Source organism: Falco cherrug, chromosome 1, assembly GCF_023634085.1.
Source record: "Falco cherrug isolate bFalChe1 chromosome 1, bFalChe1.pri, whole genome shotgun sequence".
NCBI lineage: Eukaryota > Metazoa > Chordata > Aves > Falconiformes > Falconidae > Falco > Falco cherrug.
Window position 1 is genome coordinate 17,805,148 of NC_073697.1, and position 18,079 is coordinate 17,823,226.

The 18,079-nt window shown below is 51.5% G+C and overlaps 1 protein-coding gene and 1 long non-coding RNA gene across 3 annotated transcripts in view; both read right to left on the bottom strand.

Moving 5' to 3' along the window:
• Positions 1 to 649: 649 nt before the first annotated feature.
• The window catches only part of LOC129735311 (uncharacterized), a 114,331-nt gene continuing 96,901 nt past the window's right edge, over positions 650 to 18,079 (bottom strand). Inside the window, exon 6 of the long non-coding RNA XR_008730741.1 lies at positions 650 to 661. This is a non-coding gene — a long non-coding RNA (uncharacterized LOC129735311). The remainder of the gene's footprint in view (positions 662 to 18,079) is intronic.
• Positions 1,343 to 5,614, bottom strand: LOC102056681 (dentin matrix acidic phosphoprotein 1). 2 transcript variants are annotated; one of them, XM_027813042.2, is made up of 5 exons: positions 5,200 to 5,614; positions 4,304 to 4,378; positions 4,155 to 4,202; positions 3,416 to 3,670; positions 1,343 to 3,256 (listed from the first exon to the last, which is right to left on the bottom strand). In XM_027813042.2, the coding sequence occupies exons 2-5, from the start codon at positions 4,355 to 4,357 to the stop codon at positions 1,985 to 1,987; spliced, it is 1,629 nt and encodes a 542-aa protein (XP_027668843.1). In that variant the 5' UTR covers positions 4,358 to 4,378; positions 5,200 to 5,614; the 3' UTR covers positions 1,343 to 1,984. The 2 variants fall into 2 exon arrangements, with proteins under 2 accessions (XP_027668843.1, XP_027668839.1); XM_027813038.2 differs by having other exon boundaries at positions 4,304 to 5,307.

An 18,079-nucleotide genomic window follows, 5' to 3' on the forward strand; every position in this document is an offset into this window, starting at 1 on the left:
GGTGGCACCGCTTGCTGGACACGGGAGAGCTCACAGCAGCGCCCTACCCTGCACCGCCACGCAGAGGAGCCAGCAAACACAGCATCGCTACAATTTTAAACCAAAGTGACAGCTGTCACCCAGCCCTTTTTGCACCTCTGGGCTGCAGCCAAACCTGTTCTTGCTGTCTTTCACCCCAGCGATGGGGCTGCGCGCCAGCATTTTGGTACCCTCGACCCTGACAGGCATTATCACTGTCACAGCATCCCCACGTCCTCAGGCAGCTAATGCAAAAGGTCCCAAAAAAATGAGGGGCAAATCACAGCCAAGGCATCTGCTGTGAAGTGGGGACCAGTGGGGCAGAGGAGGCAGGGTCAGAACACAGAATTGTTCCCAGGGCAGCAGCATCGGGAAGCTGCGTTTCAGAGCTAATCTCAAAAAGTAGGAAAAGGTTCCACAGGGTGGAAATCAAAACATAAATTCCACTATAAAGCAGGACTTGTTCAGCTCCCAGCTTTTGTAGTGGTGCAAAGAGTCCAAAAATTAAGTGCAGCTTTGCTACAAGTAATAAAAATAATATTTCATTTTTTTACTGGTTCTTGAATTCAGTATTGCAATGCCCAGCAATGACACCACTGGCCCCAGGCAGGTAGTGAAAGTCACGTACCCGCTCACACTGACCCTTGGAGACTGTCCCCTGCCCAGCCACAACTCCACGCTGCAAAACTGTGCAGCTACACAACAACCCATGGTTTCCTCCAGCAGCATTGATGCACGTGCTGTACAGCCTATCATACACGTGTGAACAAGGGCCTGGATGGGATTTAAAACAATTATTGTATTGTTTACTTGCTTGCTGGTAGGAGAAAAATACTACAAGGCACACTGAGTAAAAGAGGCTTTACCAACGATGTACCAGCCCATCATAACCCCTTTTCCTTGGCTCACCTGCAATTCTGCTGCCGGCAACCTGGTGCCAGGGGCCACCAGAGACACCCAGAGCCACTGGTCCAGGAGAGCCCCCATCCCCTGGTGCATCTTCTTCCCAGCACTTCAGGAAGAGCAGAACAACCCTTGCCCATCTCGCAGCAGGTGACGTCCTTAACACAGCAAAGCCCTAAGCCCAGGTCATCAGGGTCATTTGCCAGCTTTTCCACCACCCCCCTGGGTCAGCCAGGGCCAGGTGTGGCCCTCGGGGTGCCTGTAAATGGGAGCACCCCTCAGCCTCTGCTTTCCACCTCACTCCAGCACGCTGCAGCTCCTTGTGCAAGCAGGCAGCCCTCTGCTACCCGCTCGCGCTGGTCTGACCCCAAACACCCAGCTCCCTCAGGAGAGAAAACAGCAACAGCTGAAACCACACCGCTGTGGAATGTGATGGTTTTAATGGTCATTAAAGGAATCAACAAGGGTACATTTCAGCTTTGAAATACAAGTGCAAAAAGAATACAATACAATGTTTACTGTACATTTCTTACAAAATATTACATCTATCCCCCCAAAAAGTGGTACTTCACGCACCGCTGAGCCCACACGCTGTGTGTGCACACCAGCTGCAGCTTTTCTTCCTTATGTGCAGGACACGGAGCTAACGGAAAGCTCCCGCTGGAGTCTGGGCAGATGCTTTTAGGGCAGTGGTAGGTAAATACAAAAGGTGAATGCAGGGACCTTTCTGCCCAGCATGCCCAGGCGCAGCTCCTGGAGTGCCGAGCCACCGCTGTGCCCTTTTGGCAAGCAGCAGCACCCTGCTGGCACTCACAGCTCTCAGCTGCTCTCCGGTTTGGTATAAGAAAGGGCTTTTCTCGCTGTGGTTTGGTGTTTTCCCTGTGGCTGGCATAACCTCCCACTTCGTGCCCTGTGTAGTGAGCCCAGGTCAAGCCCTGGAGAACCCGCCTCTGTTTTATCCACAGCATCTTCACAGGAAGAAGTCAACCAGGCTGTATATCAAATAAATTAAACCCCTCCTCCCCCTGTTCCCGCCAGCACCGACGAGGCTGCGGGGCACGTGTCAGTACCCATCCTGGCAGTCATTGTCATCGTAGTCAACAGCAGGCTTGTTGCGGTAGGCACCCGGCCACCGTTTACGGCTCCTGCTCTCCAGGCTCTGTGGCGAGCTGTCATCCCCATGGCTGTTGGACTCCTGGGTGGCGTCCTCCTGGGAGTGGCTCTCCTCATCATCATCATCATCCTCCGGGGACTCGCTGTTGTTGCTTTCTGTGGACCTACTGTCCTCGCCTGTGTTGTCCTCTTGGCTGCCATCATCCTCCGGGGATGCACTCTGGCTCTCAGTTGATGTGCTTGGCATATCCCCATCAGGGTCAGAGTCATTCTCATCCTCCTTTGACTCCTCCACAGTGTCCTCTGTGGACTGGCTCTGGTCATCCTCATCTTCTCCGGACTCACTGTCAGGCACAGACGGCACACTCGTGTCCTCGGCAGACTCCCGCTCCTCCTGCCCTTCCTGGGACTGGCTGCTGCTGCGCTCGCTCGATGTACTCACCGCCTCCTGGGAGATGTCCTCCGGGGACTCCCCTGGCTCTTCGTCTGACTGCTCAGCAGTGTCCTCCCTGGACTCGCTACCCTCACTCTCCCTGGAGGGGCTGTCTTCCCCATCTTCATCCTCCCCAGAGCGGCTGGTGCTGTTTTCCTCTGACTGGCTGGCGATGGGCTCTTCCAACTGACTGTTGTCCTCCGTGGATGGGCTGTCTTCTTCTGAGTCAGCATCCTCTACCTCTGGGGACCTGCTGTCGCCCTCCTCCCAGCGATGGGAGCCAGCCCCCCAGCTGCTCTCCTGGCTGCTCCCCGGGGCACGGGGGCCAGCACGGCGCCCCTTGTAGCTGCTGCCTGGGCCGTCGAAGACAGAGGGGTCATCACCCTGCACGGCTTCGCCCTCGAAGTCATAGCTCTCCTCCTCCTGGCTGCTGCTGCTGCCCCCTCCCCGCCTGTAGGTCTGCTCATACCGGCTGCTGAGGTAGCTCCTGTACCGCCGGTGATCAGCCCCAGCGCTCTCGCTGCTGCTACTGCTGCTGCTGTCACCATGCCCTCCGCCAGCCCTGGCATCCCCACGGCCAGCGTCATGGCCATGTTCACCTGCCCTGTCAGCACCAGCTGTGTAAGTAGGACCTTCGCCCCCCTCCTCTTCCCCATTCTCATCGAAGGTGTCGTCCCCACTGTCGTCCTCCTCATCCAGGAGCCCACTGGCGCGGGAGGGAAGCCCATTGACTCCAGTGCCATGGTGCTCTCTGTTGTCACCACCATCAGCATCGTGTGCATCCTCCTCCTGTGGGGGTGACAAATGGAGATGAATGCAAAGGCTTGCAGGTCACAGACGCTATTGGCACGGCTCACCACACAGGCCATGCACCACCCTGACTGACACCAGCTTTGGGGCTAAGTGCGCTTTCCTAGAAGAGCAAAACACCCCTCCCCAATCACTCACCAGGAAACCAAGGCCGTTCCCATCCCGGGCACTCATGTCCTCATGGTCCACTTGGTTCAGGTGCGGAGCCTCCCCAACTCTGCCTCCCACATCTCGGCCACCATGCTCACCCAGCTCCTCACCCACGGTGTTGCCAACTGTCAGGTCCCCGGCAAGGGCATTGTCCCCCCTCACCACACTGGCAGGAGGATGTCTGCCATCTCCATCACCCAGGAGGTTGCCCAGCTTGTTGATGTAATCTTCACTTGTCGTGTCCTAGAAAGAAAATATGGCATGGTGCTTTGGTTTATTAAACAGCACTGCACATTTACTGCTATTGCAACTGCTGTGGGATGATATATGGCTCCTCAGCCATGTAAGAGCTCAAGCCTTTTTCATCACTAGCACCTCAGCCCTTCAGTTGTTTCTGCTGATGCAAAAAAAAGTAGCCACCAACAAAAGGGCAACCCAGAAAAGCCCAAACCACGATGGTTCAGAGCACAGAAGCTTCTTTTTCAGGACCAACGCAGCAGAATGCATCAGATGAATTGGGAACATGGACAGGGAGGCAAGGCGAAATGAGGTGAAACCAATCCAGCGTGAAAAGACTGAGCAGACAGGCAAAGCTCAAAGACTTGCACAAGCAGCAGCTCTTCCCCCGGGTACACGGCCCGAGGATGCCTGCCCGGGCTGGCTCCCCATCCCCAGGCTTGCTCCACGAGTGGCTACCACCTGCAGATAGGGGCACCCCCTGGCTTACCTCCTGCTGAGTGCTGAGGTGGGGGTGGGCAGGCTCATGGTCAGGCACCTAAACACATCCAGGAAACAGCTGGTCAGTGATCAGTGTGTCTTGGCTGGGCAAAACCACCAGGGTGTAGGGTTTGAGTAACCTGTTTAGTAGATACTTACAGGGTGAGTGCAGGCTACGGCCCAGAGAAGCAGCACCAGGAATGCAGTCCTCATGTTGCTTGTGGTCCCTTGTGACTGCAACAGGGAGCAAAGTATTTGCACACTAGAGCAAAGCATTTGTACATGCCCTTGGCTGTAACCTGGCCCCACAAAGCCTTTCCAACTGATACAGCCTTGTTGTCCCAGCACGTGGTGTTCAGCCTAGTATGTCATCAAACAAGCCAAGGATTTATGCTCATGCCACCTCCTGGTATCTCCTGTGCAGGAACATTCCTTTAGTTTGAGATTTCAAATATCTGGCCATGTTCTTGCAGATTTTTTGTCTAAGCATCGCTAAAAAGTGGAAAAGCTCCTCCAAATTGCCTGCTCCCACAGTAAGATCACCCGTCACCCAGCTGAGTTTGGTAGCTGTGATGAGAGCCAGCGCCACAGATGAGCTGTGAGACCACGGGCTACAGAGCTGTGCCCCTGACCTCCTACCTGGCATGGTCCCCACAGCCCTGTAACACCTCCCACCAAGGCACAGTGGAGCACCCCGGTAAGATAACCCCACGGAGAGCTGCATCCGTGTGGCTGCTGGGTCCTTCTGATGTCCCAGCGGCACTGCAGGTAAAGCAGCAGGGGCAGGGGGCTTCCCTCCAGCTTCGCTAACGTTTTCTCGTTAAGCAGCCCAGCACCACGTTCCCATGGGGCACATTAACTGCACTGCACATCACCCTGCACCCAAGACGTGCTGGAGCAAAGAGCCCTGCTCCCGATTTCTTCCCTTACGAAGCAACCCCTTTCTTTCTACCAAAGAAAGCTTTCTACCAAAACTCGCAAGGAAATCTACAACCCCTGTCCCCAAATGTTGCTATTTTCACTCCAAAGCAACCCAAAGAAACCAAAGCTTTTACCTTGAGGCGTGATGCCAGCCAGCGTCTCCTCCAGTGCTCAGGGTGGGACAAGCTGGCTGCCTGTGCTGGGATGCCCTGGGCTGTGTGCCCCAGCAGGGCCACGCGGGCATTTAACCCCTGGCCGGTGCCGGCCCCGGGCAGGGGGCAGCCAATGGCACCGGCGGGCAGCGCTGCCACGCGTGGAGGTGTCACCGGGAACTGGCCTCCCACGCTTCCTCTGGCCTCCGCTGGGACGCCGGCCCTAAAAAAGCTCCTTGTGGTTGCAGGATGACGAGACGGGCTGGCAGTTAATGACCAACTGCACTGGCCCCGTGTTTTGACTGCTAAATTTATTCCGTTCACACACTTCCCGCCGTGACACACACAAACAACTACGGCGTTGCCCACGCTGAGCACCGGACCCGGTCCAAGCACAGCATCCTCCTAACGTGTGCACGTGGGAATGGCGTTTGCCCCGTGCTACGGACTAGGGTGCCAAAACCCACGTGGAACCGTTCCCCCACCAGGACTTAGCCTTTCCCTGTGCCTCGGGGCAAAAGCACAAAACACCATGCTAGAAGGAGAGGACACGCTTATTTTTGTGCCCACACATGCACTTGTGCAAGGGAGAAAGGAAACACTAAATGGAGGTGTGCAAGGGGGATCCCACACCCTGCGCAGAAGGAGTGTAGCACCCTGAGCACTTCCTCCAGCTGCTGGCCAGGGGGTGAAACCTCTGCTCTGGAAAACACAGGCAACAACACATGCACATATGTATGTACACAGGCATGTATGTGCAATTACGTAGATGTGTACCACAGGCACCCCAGCGTTTCTTGGTGTAGCTTTCTTGGTGTAGCATGGATTATCTACTCCAAACAAGACAGTAAGCCGTCAGTGCAGACAGCCCCTACTCGCTCACAGATCACACCAGGGAGAGCTTGCCAACCTCCTCATGCGCACACATGCACGCACCCTGACACAGGGCGCCTGCACGCTCATGCGCTTCAGGACAGGGCAAGCACGTCCCAGCTGGACACCCAGCTTTTCCCAATGCCCCAGCCTGTGCGGAAAGAAGGCGACTTCCTTGCCTGTATTTGGCTGCTGCATCCTCTGTGCCCACAACACCCCCTCCCTGCTAATAAAAAGAAGCCACAAATGCACGCGGGCTGCTTTGAAGCCTGCAGTGTCTCACCCCTGTAAACTGGGCTCTCCCCGTAGCCAAGCCACAGACGATGGGCACGGTCACAGGGCGAGGGGGCCAGGAGAATGGTGCCTACGTGTGTTGCATTGGGGGGAAGTGTAAAGGACAGCCTTGATACTCCACAAGGAGCATTTGCACGTCCTCCCCACGTGGGAGGAGGTGTTTCTGCTGCTGCCCTGGGTAGAAGAAAGAAGCCTTCAGGCAGCAGAGCCCTGCTGCAGGAAGCCGGCGAAACACATGGCTCGCCTTCCTGCTCTGCCCTGCTGCAAAGCCCTGGCTAACCACAGTCACCTGCCATGGCCCCTTGGCACAGGGACCCAAATTCCCAGAGGCGGGGGCACAGCCCAGGGGACACGGTGAGCGCTGCACGTTTACAGGGATTTGCATGAGATGCTGGCGCTGCAAAATAAGTGACTTAAACTTGAGTATGGTCAGGATTGAGCCAGGGCTCTGTAAACTGCATATTACCTGAATTTGCCCAGGATGTATTACCCACAGACAACAGCATCCAGAAAGCATTCCCCGTGCTGTGACACCACCGCGGCTTGACATCGCAGCTTATGAAACCAGACGTGTTGATCTGCCATTGTGGATGCCTGCACAATTTCACCCTCCAAAATCTCCTGCCTTATCCTCCCATCATTACCAGCCAGGGGACCGTGTGAGTCTGCCCTGTGAGGACTGCAAGGACCACGTGGGTGCCAAGCGTGACTAGCATCTTTTTTCTCCTTCCTCCCGTCCCCCCCCTCCCGCTGCACAAAGACCCCAGTGCCACCCCAGCCCCGCTGGTCTCCCCACAGCCCCTCGGCCTCAAGACAGGCACCGTGAAGCCACTCGCTGTCACGCATGCGCACACCTTCAGCAGGTTTTTTCCTTCTTCTTCACTACCTGACCCCTGCCGCAGATACCGTGGGACGTATTTTCCTCTCAATCTAGGACAAAATTATACCCCTGGCCCTGGCCAGATATGAGTTCATGTTGCTAACCTTTTTTAGGCACCTCCAACAATTACCATGTTTTCTTGTTTGCTTTTTTTTTTATGTCAAACCTGCATTTAACTCAGCCCCCAAAGACCTGGTGCTGCCTTTTGTCCAAGTGCTGCTGTGCAAGAAAGGGATAAACACCGAGCTGCACATACCTGGCTTCTTTATAACACAGGTCACTTGCTGTCCCACCAGGTCAGCTCTCTCCCCTCCAGTGGACCCGAAACACCTGTGGCACCAGCGCACCCAGTAGCACTTGCTGACAGCACCCCAACCTGACCCCAGGTCCCTGCGACCTCCAATAGCCCTGGGTTGAAAGACCAAGGTCTGTCCCCCAAATCCCTTCCAGATAGCATCCCACAGCATCAGCCAGACCACCCAAGCAGCTTTGCCTTTGTTTTGCAAGGAAAGGAAACCCCAGCCTACACATTGTACTTTACAATAAACCTTTAAAAAAAAGTTTAGGATTACTGTTGTTACATCAGAAGGGAGAAATGGACTGAGGGTGGGGGAAGTGGCTGGCTGGTGTTTTAAATGACACTGTGCATTTCCCCAAGTCCTGCTCTCCTGAGATGCTCAGTCCCTTGAGATGGCCAGGACGGGAAGCAGCAGGGCAAGGGAGATGGGGGAAACTTGGCCAGGCTAAAGCTGGCACCCTCAGACTGCTCGGATGGAGGTGGCTGAGTCAGAAACAAGAGGACTGGCAGGGCTGGTAAAAAGATGCAGGAATATCACCTTCCTCTTTGACAAGTTGGGCTGTGCAGTGTCCGTGAGGACAGAGAACAGATGCGAGCACAGACAGCAGGAGGGATTAGAGATGCCAAAAGCAAGACAGAAGTTGGCACCGCAGAGAGCAAGCTGATGGTGGAGGCACAGAACGGCTGTTCTCCTCCACCAGTTGAGACATTTCAGTATTGAAAACTCAAGAAAGTAGTATGGCTCAAAAAAACTACCATTCCTTCTTTTTGTTCGGTTCAAGGTATTTTTGTAGTATTTATGTTGCTGGTGCACTTCTCTCCTGGTTATACCTATGGGTTTTGACAGCAGTATCAAAAAGAAAAGGATCAATGAATGAACCGGAGCAGGAGACCAGGATGAGAGCAGGACTCAAGGCACACATCCTTGGCCTTTTCCCAAACATTCAACACCAGCTCCTGCCTTACACCCAGATCCAAATCCAAATCCCTTCACCAAGCACCTGCTGGTGACAGGTGCTACAGTGCAGTGCTGTGTTTTCAGCTGGCAGCAGGCCGGAGAAACCTTGCCTCCTAAACGTATGTTTCCCTCATACATACCACATTAGCACCAGGAATTACTCAGGGCCCAATCCCCAGGGATTCATTCCCATACTGCTCCTCTAAAAAAGGCTGCTCAGCCTTGCAAACCAACCAGGTTCCCAGGTTGCTACCTGCTTTGCAGGTGGACAGATGACAGCTGGTGGCTGCAGCAGCGAGAAGCACCCTGGCTTTGGCTCCTCTGTAGGTGCAAGGGGCCTGAGCAAAGGCATTGTGGCTGTTCCCTGAAGTCTGAGCACATATTACCCACATTTCACGGCGCTAATGTAAGACAGCAGCTAATGATAACCTTTTAGGAGTTTGAAGAACAGCACTGGTATTTCAACTCCTCCCAGCAGCCCCAAAGTTACCCAAATGCTGTGATATATGGCAGATGGATGTTATCATCCTGTTTTTCACAGTGCGGAGGCGTGCACAAGTTCAGTTTATGCTAAGCCTTTAAAATTTGCTATTTCTCCTCACTGGAAAAAACCCCACATCATAGCATCCTGAGTCCTGGAGCCCTGAATTACAGACACACAGAGGGCCCCCCTAACAGGAGACCCCTGCACAAGACCAACAGCCCTTGACCCTTGACAGCCCAGGTGTGGGATCAGTAACCCACCCTTAGATGCCTACCATGCAGTTCTCTTTACAGCCAGGGAAAATGAGGACTTTTAAGGCATCAGTCATTTTGCCTTATTTCAAGTACCTATTTCAAGCACCTATTTCAGGCTGAACTGCATTTCAGACTGTTTGAAGTCTCCATGACACTGCCAAAGAAAGGCAACAAGCCTGCTGATCTTGTCCTACCAAGACACACCATGCTCTTTCCCAACACACGTGCAAACCAAGTTCCCGAACTCCCTCTTCTCCCCACCTGCCATGCCAGCCCCATGCTCCCTTCACTTCCATTTCAAGCATTTTTATACTGCCCTCCTCTAAGCAACAGGCTCCAGGCTCTTCACAAATGTTTTTCTCTCGGAAGAAAATGCCAGACAGAGGCACTTGTCAAACTGAGACCTGTGTGGCCACCCCCATCCCTCCTGGAGGCAGCAGGCAGCTGGGCTGGGCGGTGAGAACCCAGCCCTGCAGGCTTGGCTCTATGCAGAAAGCAGCAAATAACTCTGGAAATTAAAATAACTATGGGAGTAATAATGGGATTACTTTTTCCAGATGCAAGATGACTTGCCTAACAGGTGCTAGCGTCATTTCTTTTATGGGAGCCTAAAGTGCCACTTGTGGATAACTGGGTACATTCTTACTGCCAGCTGCTGCTTTTTGGGCACGCTCAACCGTCACATGCAAGAGCCCCTTCCCAAATACCTGCGGCAGCTGGGAAGCACAAATGGAGGCTGCTCAGCCCCTTGCACCTACATTTTCAGGGACAGGACAAGGCTGGTCCCTCTGCAGCCCCACATCCCTCCCCATGACTGTCTCCACACCCATGGCTCCAGCCTCATCTGGGCAGAGGAGCTGCAAACCCAGCACATCACCCTGAGGGTGTGTTTGCACAAAGGCTCCCAGGTGGTGTACCTGTTCCGCGCTACTGTGCCATTTGTGCTCCTACCGGAGACAATGCACGGAGCAGTAACTGGTATTCACATTGTGCCCGTTGCAGCTGGAAGTCGTGGCTGAGCAGGTACCTTGTGCCATCTCTGCCAGATGCGTGTGACCAGACTCTCAGGTCCTATAAATCGATATTCATCAGCCAGCTTGGCTGAATTCGCTAATTTGAGGCCATGGCTTCGTCAGCTGTGGAACAGGTGCCTAGTTTCTGTCTGGCCACTGTCAGATCTAACACGTGCTCCTGCACACAGGCAGTAGGGCAGCTTGCTGTCCTTGGTCAAAATAAGGGCAAGGAACAGATGCCCAGCTGGGCCCTGCACTGGGGACCAGTACTGATACTGCTGGCACAGGCGCTGGGCAGCCCCAGTGTGGCTGGACTAATAGCTCAGCACTGACAGCAGTAATCACAGCAACAGCAATGAGTAATTACGGCTCCTAAAAATTCATTCAGAATGCAGCATCTTCTACAATCGTTCCCTGCTCAGAAGTCAGTCCCCTGGGAGGTGGGAGCAGTAAGTATTCATCAGTCACATGCTGGAAATGGAACGATAACAGAGCCTTGATGTGAAAAGCCCTCTCCAACCACCCCGCTGTGCTCGCCCCCGCTCCAGCTGGAATTGCAGATATCTGTGCCAGACACTGGCAAAGCAGCGTAATGGCAGTGCTCTCAGGAAATAAAATACAGCAAGGAGCTGGGGCCAGCTCTGCCCTCGCATCAGCTGGCAGCTCGGGGGGACTTGTCCCAGGCTGCTGGTTTGAAATACAGCCAGCTGCACTGTGTGTGCCTATCAGATGTCCATAGATGTTCCACGGTACACCAGGTTCTTGTTGGAGGGAAAAAAATCAGGAGGAAACGATTGATTGTAAGGATTGTATGAAACGGAGACTGCACAAGTGCCAACGGGTGATGCGGAGGCACAGGCTGCCTGGAGTGAGCAGAGAGGTCAGGAGAGGTTTGGCAGCTCGAGGGATGAAGACATCCGTACAGAGAGCCAGGCCCTCCTCCCAGAGGGTGGGTCAGCTCTCCTCTGGTTCCTGTAATGTCATTATGGCTCACTTGGTCTAAATTTAGTGCTGCTTGGTGTAGCTGGACAGGAAGCATTACCACAGTTCCCTGGGAACCTGGAAAAGTTGGATAGACATCATCAACACAGCCCTGAGCAAGAGACCAGCAGCAATTTGGCTCATACCTCCAAAGGACAGTAAGCCAGTTTGCAGCGTTCTCTCCGCTCTGAGCTTCATTCCGTGACGAGCAGCTGTGAGCTGGGTCAGCCCAGTCTTCAGCCACCACAGAGCGCACAACTCCATCAGAGAACGACAGAGAAAGACGGTCCCCATCGCTGCCTAACCCTGTGACTGGAAAGCCTACCCCACAGTCAAAGCGTCAACTGTTGTGACGAGGTCTGCACACTCCTTGCAGATGCGTCCCGTGCCCAGCCCCACTGGAAAGAGGGTTACCAGACCCTGGGTCTGAACTGGGACAATAAATCCTATCTCAAAGTTTGTCCAGTTTGCAATGAGCTAAATCCCTGAAATGCTTGGGCTGACAACGTGCTTTTTCTTAGCCTTATTCATATTTTTTCATCTTCAAAATATTAATAACTTTTTTTTAAAAAAAAAGACCAACACCACCACCCCACCACCGAAAAAGAAAACAAAAAACTACTACCAAAACCCACATCGCCCAAAAAAGCCCCCAAAACAGAGAAGTCTTAACCAATACAACCATAGAAAATAAAAGCAAGATAGAAGATATTAAATCTCTGGGACAGCAGAAGCACTTTCCAACAGTCTTGCAAACGTATTTCTTTATATGCAGATTTCCTCCTTTGCTTGCAAAGTAATTAAACCCTCCTCGTTCAAAAGCCAAGCCAAGCCCAAATGTAGGACCACATCACACATTAGGTGAGTTTCCCTTTGAGTTGAGCTCATTCAGCACAGCTGTGCACAGCTGAACTGCTGTCCTACAGCAGAGAAGGGAGTCAAACCTTCCAGGAAAAGATGCTCAGGGCAGAAAAGGCACGAGAATAGGAAGTCTGAAGCTGCCTGCTTCCTTGGATTATGAAGGACGGAGGAGGAGGAGGAGGAAGGAGGAATCCAGATGTGTCTTTGCTTACCCACAAACACTTTAGGCAGGCATGAAGCCTACAGCTTTGCAATAGCCAAGGAGCCCACCAAAAAGCCACAGTGTTTCTCCTATTTGATTCACCAGGAACAGCCTCATTTCCAACGTCAAAATGCTTAGCAAACCCCAAAGGCATTTCACAGGTGTCTTGGCAAATCCTCTTCACTTAGTTGATGATCTAACTTTATTATTATGACTCCTGGAGCAGATCTTTCGTGGTATTTCATATTGTATAAAGGTCTATATAATAAAAATCACATAGAAGTTATTCTATATTATATACGAATTTCCATGCTTACATTAAACTGTTTTCAGTAATAAACAAGTACCAAATCCAATGAGATGTTTCTTGGTTTTCCTTAGTTCCTAAAGAGTGTATAAATACTTGAGGTGGGGGCACAGGGGACAGCAGCATTTTGAATGTCAGAGGGACAAAGGAAAACCTGGAACGATTAACTGGAAATACTTTTCCTGAAAACAACGTGGTGTTGTAGGTAGCAAACTGGTACGAGTGCTCAGCCAGCTGCCACGGCACTGGTGTGCGTTCTCCAGGGAGGCTGTGCACAGTGTCCGGTCAGCACACTAAAGGGCAGCTCAGGAACGTCACCCCAGCGCTGCCAGCCACCACCCCTAACCCTGGGGCAGGAATCTGCATTTCTGCTCCACATTCATCTGTATTGCAATAGGAATTGAATCTTATCGCTTTTAAGACCTACATTTAGAAGTTCTATTTATTCACCCCAGGAATCGGTTTACCCAATTCAAATACTGGTTGTAGGGCTGGACCAACAATTCACTCTCAACACCAAGATGACTTTAACACTCTTCCTTATTTGAGCTATTCACAAATAAAGGTGGTTTTTTTTTTCCTTTGCATTTCTGTACCAATCATTTAAATGAGCACGCTGTAAATGACAGACCGAAGTCTTACACAACAGGCTCATTCTGCTGGACCAGTACCTTCACACTCTGTTAAACTTCCAGCTGAATTCAATGGTACACCTCAAAGGAGTTACGTACATGACTGCACATGCTAATCGCAGCCTTTTGACTCAGGCTATTTCCCCTTCACTATTCCCACTGGAAATCCCTCTTGTCACACAATGCTTTTTTTCTGCATGTTGAACACGTAGAAGAATATTGCACAAGAGATAATGCAAGCAGAAATCTTAAAAAAAAAATGCTCATAAGAAATGAATACTGGATAAGCAATTACCCTCATGCACAGAATTCACACTTTCGTATAGCCGGTCAGAAACAAAAAGATGTGGAGATATGTTTGATAACCAAGCAGAAAAAAAACTGCAAACAAATGAAGGCAAGGTGCTGGCTGAAGCAGCAGGGTTAAGAACCGCTGCCTGTTCCCAACCTGCACGGTCCCACAGCTGAAGCAGGTCCACAACACAACACATTTTTTTTTAATTTTTTTTTAAGTAACTTCAGGGCTCAAGACATTGACAAAAGCCTTCCTGAGAGTTTCTAGTATTTGTACTTCTTGAAATGTCTGCAAGCTCCGGCACTGCCTGCCTTCTCAAGTCATGATATTAACTGTAAGGTCCCTGTGCTGCCCAGATGTAATTACACAGTACACTTTGTGGCTTTCTGTAAAAAAAAAAAGACAAGGCTACCTCCAACTTCTGCCAGGCACGCCCACAGAGGCAGCCCAACCGGGAGCGCAGAGCCATGAAAGGACTTCCTCCATCCGCCCAGCCACGCTGGGCAGGAGCGACAGCATCCTTGGAAACATCAGCCCAGCTGACATGCCAGGGCATCCCTCTGCCTTCAGCAAGGGTGTAGGCACTCCTTATTAAGAAATTGGGCAAGAACCACAAAAACTGATCCATCTCCACCCTTACTCCTCTCAGCATCATCAGCTTAAGCACTCCACTACCCAGCCCACGTTCAAATCTTGCCCAAGCCCACAGCCATCATCTCTTCATGTGACTAATGTGCTCCAGCAGGTAAGCTCAATTCTTTCCATTCCCTCCAACACTCAGTCCTACAAATGAAAAATAAAGATTTGGGTTTGATTCTCCTCCCAATCTTTTTTTTCCTTTTAATGAAACCAAACCCCAAAATAAAGCTAGAGAGAGCTGGCCGAGCATTAACACAAACAGCGTGCTTGAACAGGCATCGTCAAAAAACATTCAATTTTCAGGAAAATTCATTTCCCAGTGTAGATCCATGAGCAAAAGCAGCCCGTGCTGGCTGCGTGCTGCACCAGGGAATCCCCGCAGCACAGCATCACTGCTGCCAGTGGCAGCCATAAGCGTTCTGCCGAGCTGGTGGGAGCTGGGGACAGATGCCAGCCACGTTTGCTTTGTCTGAGCTTTTCCCAACGTGCCTGCAGCATGTGTTGCATTAGGTTCGGCTGTGACAGCCATTTCTCCAGCTGACCAGGTGCTTCTGGCCACGGCTCCAGCGCAGCGATGGGAAATGCTGCCATGACGGAGGTGCAGGACGGAGGGGCACAGGTGTGGGGCGCAAGAGATGGCCACGTGCCAGGCACCGCAGACCCCCCCAGCTATGCACAGCTCATCAATGCTTGTGCCTGGAGCTTCTGCCTTTAGGGATAACAAAGCGACTAGCAAATGTACAGTATTACTAAGAATTTTGCATGTAGAAATATTTTAAATGTTAATTCTTTCTTTCCTTTTCTGTAACGATTAGATCCTGTCGCAATGGCCATGGAGGTCTTGCTCTGTGCTGTGTGGTGCTGCTGACAGGCTGTTTTTTTCTGGCTGTGGACCTCAGGAACTGAACTTCTGGTGGAAGCCAGGCAACAGGCAGAGTTCCCTGCAAGGTGGTGCCTCCACAAAATGCTCCGTTTGCTCCCAGTTTGGGTTCTGCTTCCCTCGTGGCACAGGGAGACAAGCACCCGTGCCCACACAGGGAGAAGGTGCAGCATCCTTCTCCTTCCCATCACCTCATCCCATGGTAAAACTATAATTTGATTCCTTTCCCCACAGCTATTTTTGGATTTTCAGCACTGAAATTAGTAGCACTCGTTCAGACAGGAAGTCGTTGCTGCAGCACTAGAGAAGGGGACTTGGAAATAAATACCAGTCTTTGATTAAAAGACAGATGTCCAAAACCCTTTTAATAAAACACACCAAAACAGACATAGAAAAAAAGGCTTATCAGAAGACTGCTCTGCTCCCTTATCCTTACGTCATTTAGGCAAAAGGCAATGGAAACACTTTTATAACACACACTGCTGCATAACTTACCACAGAGTTTTTGCAATGGCAAGGAGATGCTTGAACAAACCTCTCTAAGTAAATAACAAGAAAATGAAATAAATAAAAACCAAAGTTCTACTATGTGAGGCACATCTTCAGTCTCCAGCGTAAACACAACCATCTGGAGTCACCCATGAAGACTTCACTCAAAAAATAATTTAGAACCCATACAAAAGAGGTGAGATGGATGTGCGTAAAAATCCAAGGAATTGACTGAGCATCAGTCAGACACACGTAAACCAGCGCAACCACACTGAGACTTCACTGACCCCAGACCTTTGCCTAAAGGGGGAACAAGCCCTTGTAAATGCCTTCTGTGTTTCTGGTGCTGGGGGAGCTAGAGATGATGAACATCTTACGGCAAGAGCGTTTCTCTCTCCTCACTCCTCCCTTCTTTCCAGAAGTTCCCTGTCATCCTGTGAAGAGCGAGCTGCCTGCTTATTCCGCGCCCAGCTCACCCCATCTCCCTGCCCCTCCGCCCCCCTCTCCCTGATACAAATCCAGTGACCTGAGCTACCCCCAAGAGGCATTGGGACTGCAATGAAAGCCACCAGAACGCTGAATCTGCCTAAGTCCATGAGATATTTATCTCCTCCCAGTGTCCTGTCCCCTTCATGTTTCGTTAATTTTGTTTTGAAATAAACATCTCCAAATACTTTTCCCACCAGAGAATTAAAATGTGCCAGGCGTGGATTGCCTTCTAAAACTGCTCCCATCAGGTAATTCACAAGTGGTATTTTTAAACCCATCAGCCTCTCCACAACAGACATTACACCCACCCACCCGCAGACGCTTCTTTGTCTTGCGAGAGCTGCAAGCAGCAAGATATCACACGCGCAGATGGCAGATTCGATAGCAGCCTGACCTTCGTGCTGCCACGAATAACACACACTCCTCACTATTTATTTCTATTTGAGGAACAGGCAGTTGCATAAAGTCGAGAATGCACGCAGCAAGGGAAAAAACTGAGGGAAGAGAGGAGCAGCTACCCAGGGCAGGAGCCCAGGGCACAATGCCGCGGGGATAGCAGAACCCTCCTGCGCCCTGCGAACCTCCAAAGGCAGCTGCCCGCTCCAGGACAATGCCGAGTGAAAAATCCCAAGAGTGGCTGTCCTGGAGCTCCCAGTGAGGGAAGCTTCCTGAAATGCTGCCTTGAAGGCAGGGTAAGAGGGGCCCAGGAGAGGGCAGGGCTTGTTTAGCTCTACAAAACCATGCTTGGTTTTTGCCCATTCCTGAGCAAGAGGGAGCCAGCGTTAGAGCTGAAATAAGGCACTCACAGGCTATATGGAACAGCAGCAGCAGAACCAGGACCACAACTCAAGACGTTTGCATCTGAAACAGCGTGGCCAGCGGGACCAGGGCAGTGACCATCCCCCCGCACTGGGCACTGGTGAGGCCGCCCCTGGAATCCTGTGTTCAGGTTTGGGCCCCTCGCTGCAGGAGGGACACTGAGGGGCTGGAGCGTGTCCAGAGCCGGGCAGTGGGGCTGGGGAAGGGGCTGGGGCACAAGTGTTGTGAGGGGCGGCTGAGGGAGCCGGGGTGTTTAGCCTGGAGACAAGGAGCCTGGGGGGGCTTATCGCTCTCTGCGACTGCCTGACAGGAGGCTGTAGGCAGGTCGGGGTCGGTCTCTTCTCCCAAGTAACAAGCAGTAGGACAAGAGGGAACAGTCTCAATTTACACCAGGGGAAATTTAGACTGGATATTAGGAAAAATTTATTCACTACAAGGATGGTCAAGCATTGGAACAGGCTGCCCAGGGAGGTGGTGGAATCACCATCCCTGAAGGTGTTTTTTTTAAACACATTGATGCGGTGCTTAGGTACATGGTTTAGCAATGGCAGTGCTGGGTTAACAGTTGGACTTGATGATCTCAAAGGTCTTTTCCAACCTAAATGATCCTATGGTTCTACATTGATACTCCAGGCTATGGTCATGTGAATTAATAAGGAACAGACTAAGTGCAACGTTGCACAATTTTTATATCTCCTTACAAAGGCTTTGCTGCTTGTCATCACCAAAGATCACAGCAGTGATTAAATAAACAGTTTTGACAAACTCTTTTGTAAGTCTTGACATGCTTTTTACATCAGCTTCCCCACCACAAGCTGATATGGCTTTTTTCTCCACTTACATTTGCTTCATGGTGTTTCCAAACAGCTGCAGATCTGCTTCACATGGCAATCTGTTTCAATACTAAATGAAATGGCATCCATTTGTAATGTGAAACCTGTTTGAAAGCCTGCTCCAAAACTTAAATCCATCTAGGCAGGCAGTTTTAATGCAAGTACTCAGTGGAACATCAGCAACAAGGTAGATGAGCCACAACAACATCTGATGCTATGGGGACAGCAGTCTGCGTTGCGTAACTGCTGCTGCGTTGCACTTCCCCGAAAGCCTCTAACTGCACTGTGTGTCTGAAATGATTAAGCGAAACAACCACCAACTCTTGAGCCACACTTGGAGATTGCACAACTTGTGCAATATGAGTGCTTCCAGCAGAACTC

Coding starts and splice junctions, on each gene's coding strand:
- LOC102056681 (XM_027813038.2), bottom strand. CDS start 4,420: ATGCTTTGCTCTAGTGTGCAAATACTTTGCTCCCTGTTGCAGTCACAA. Junction 4,203..4,303: donor CCGTAGCCTGCACTCACCCT/GTAAGTATCTAC, acceptor GGATGTGTTTAG/GTGCCTGACCATGAGCCTGC. Junction 3,671..4,154: donor ACCTCAGCACTCAGCAGGAG/GTAAGCCAGGGG, acceptor TTTTCTTTCTAG/GACACGACAAGTGAAGATTA.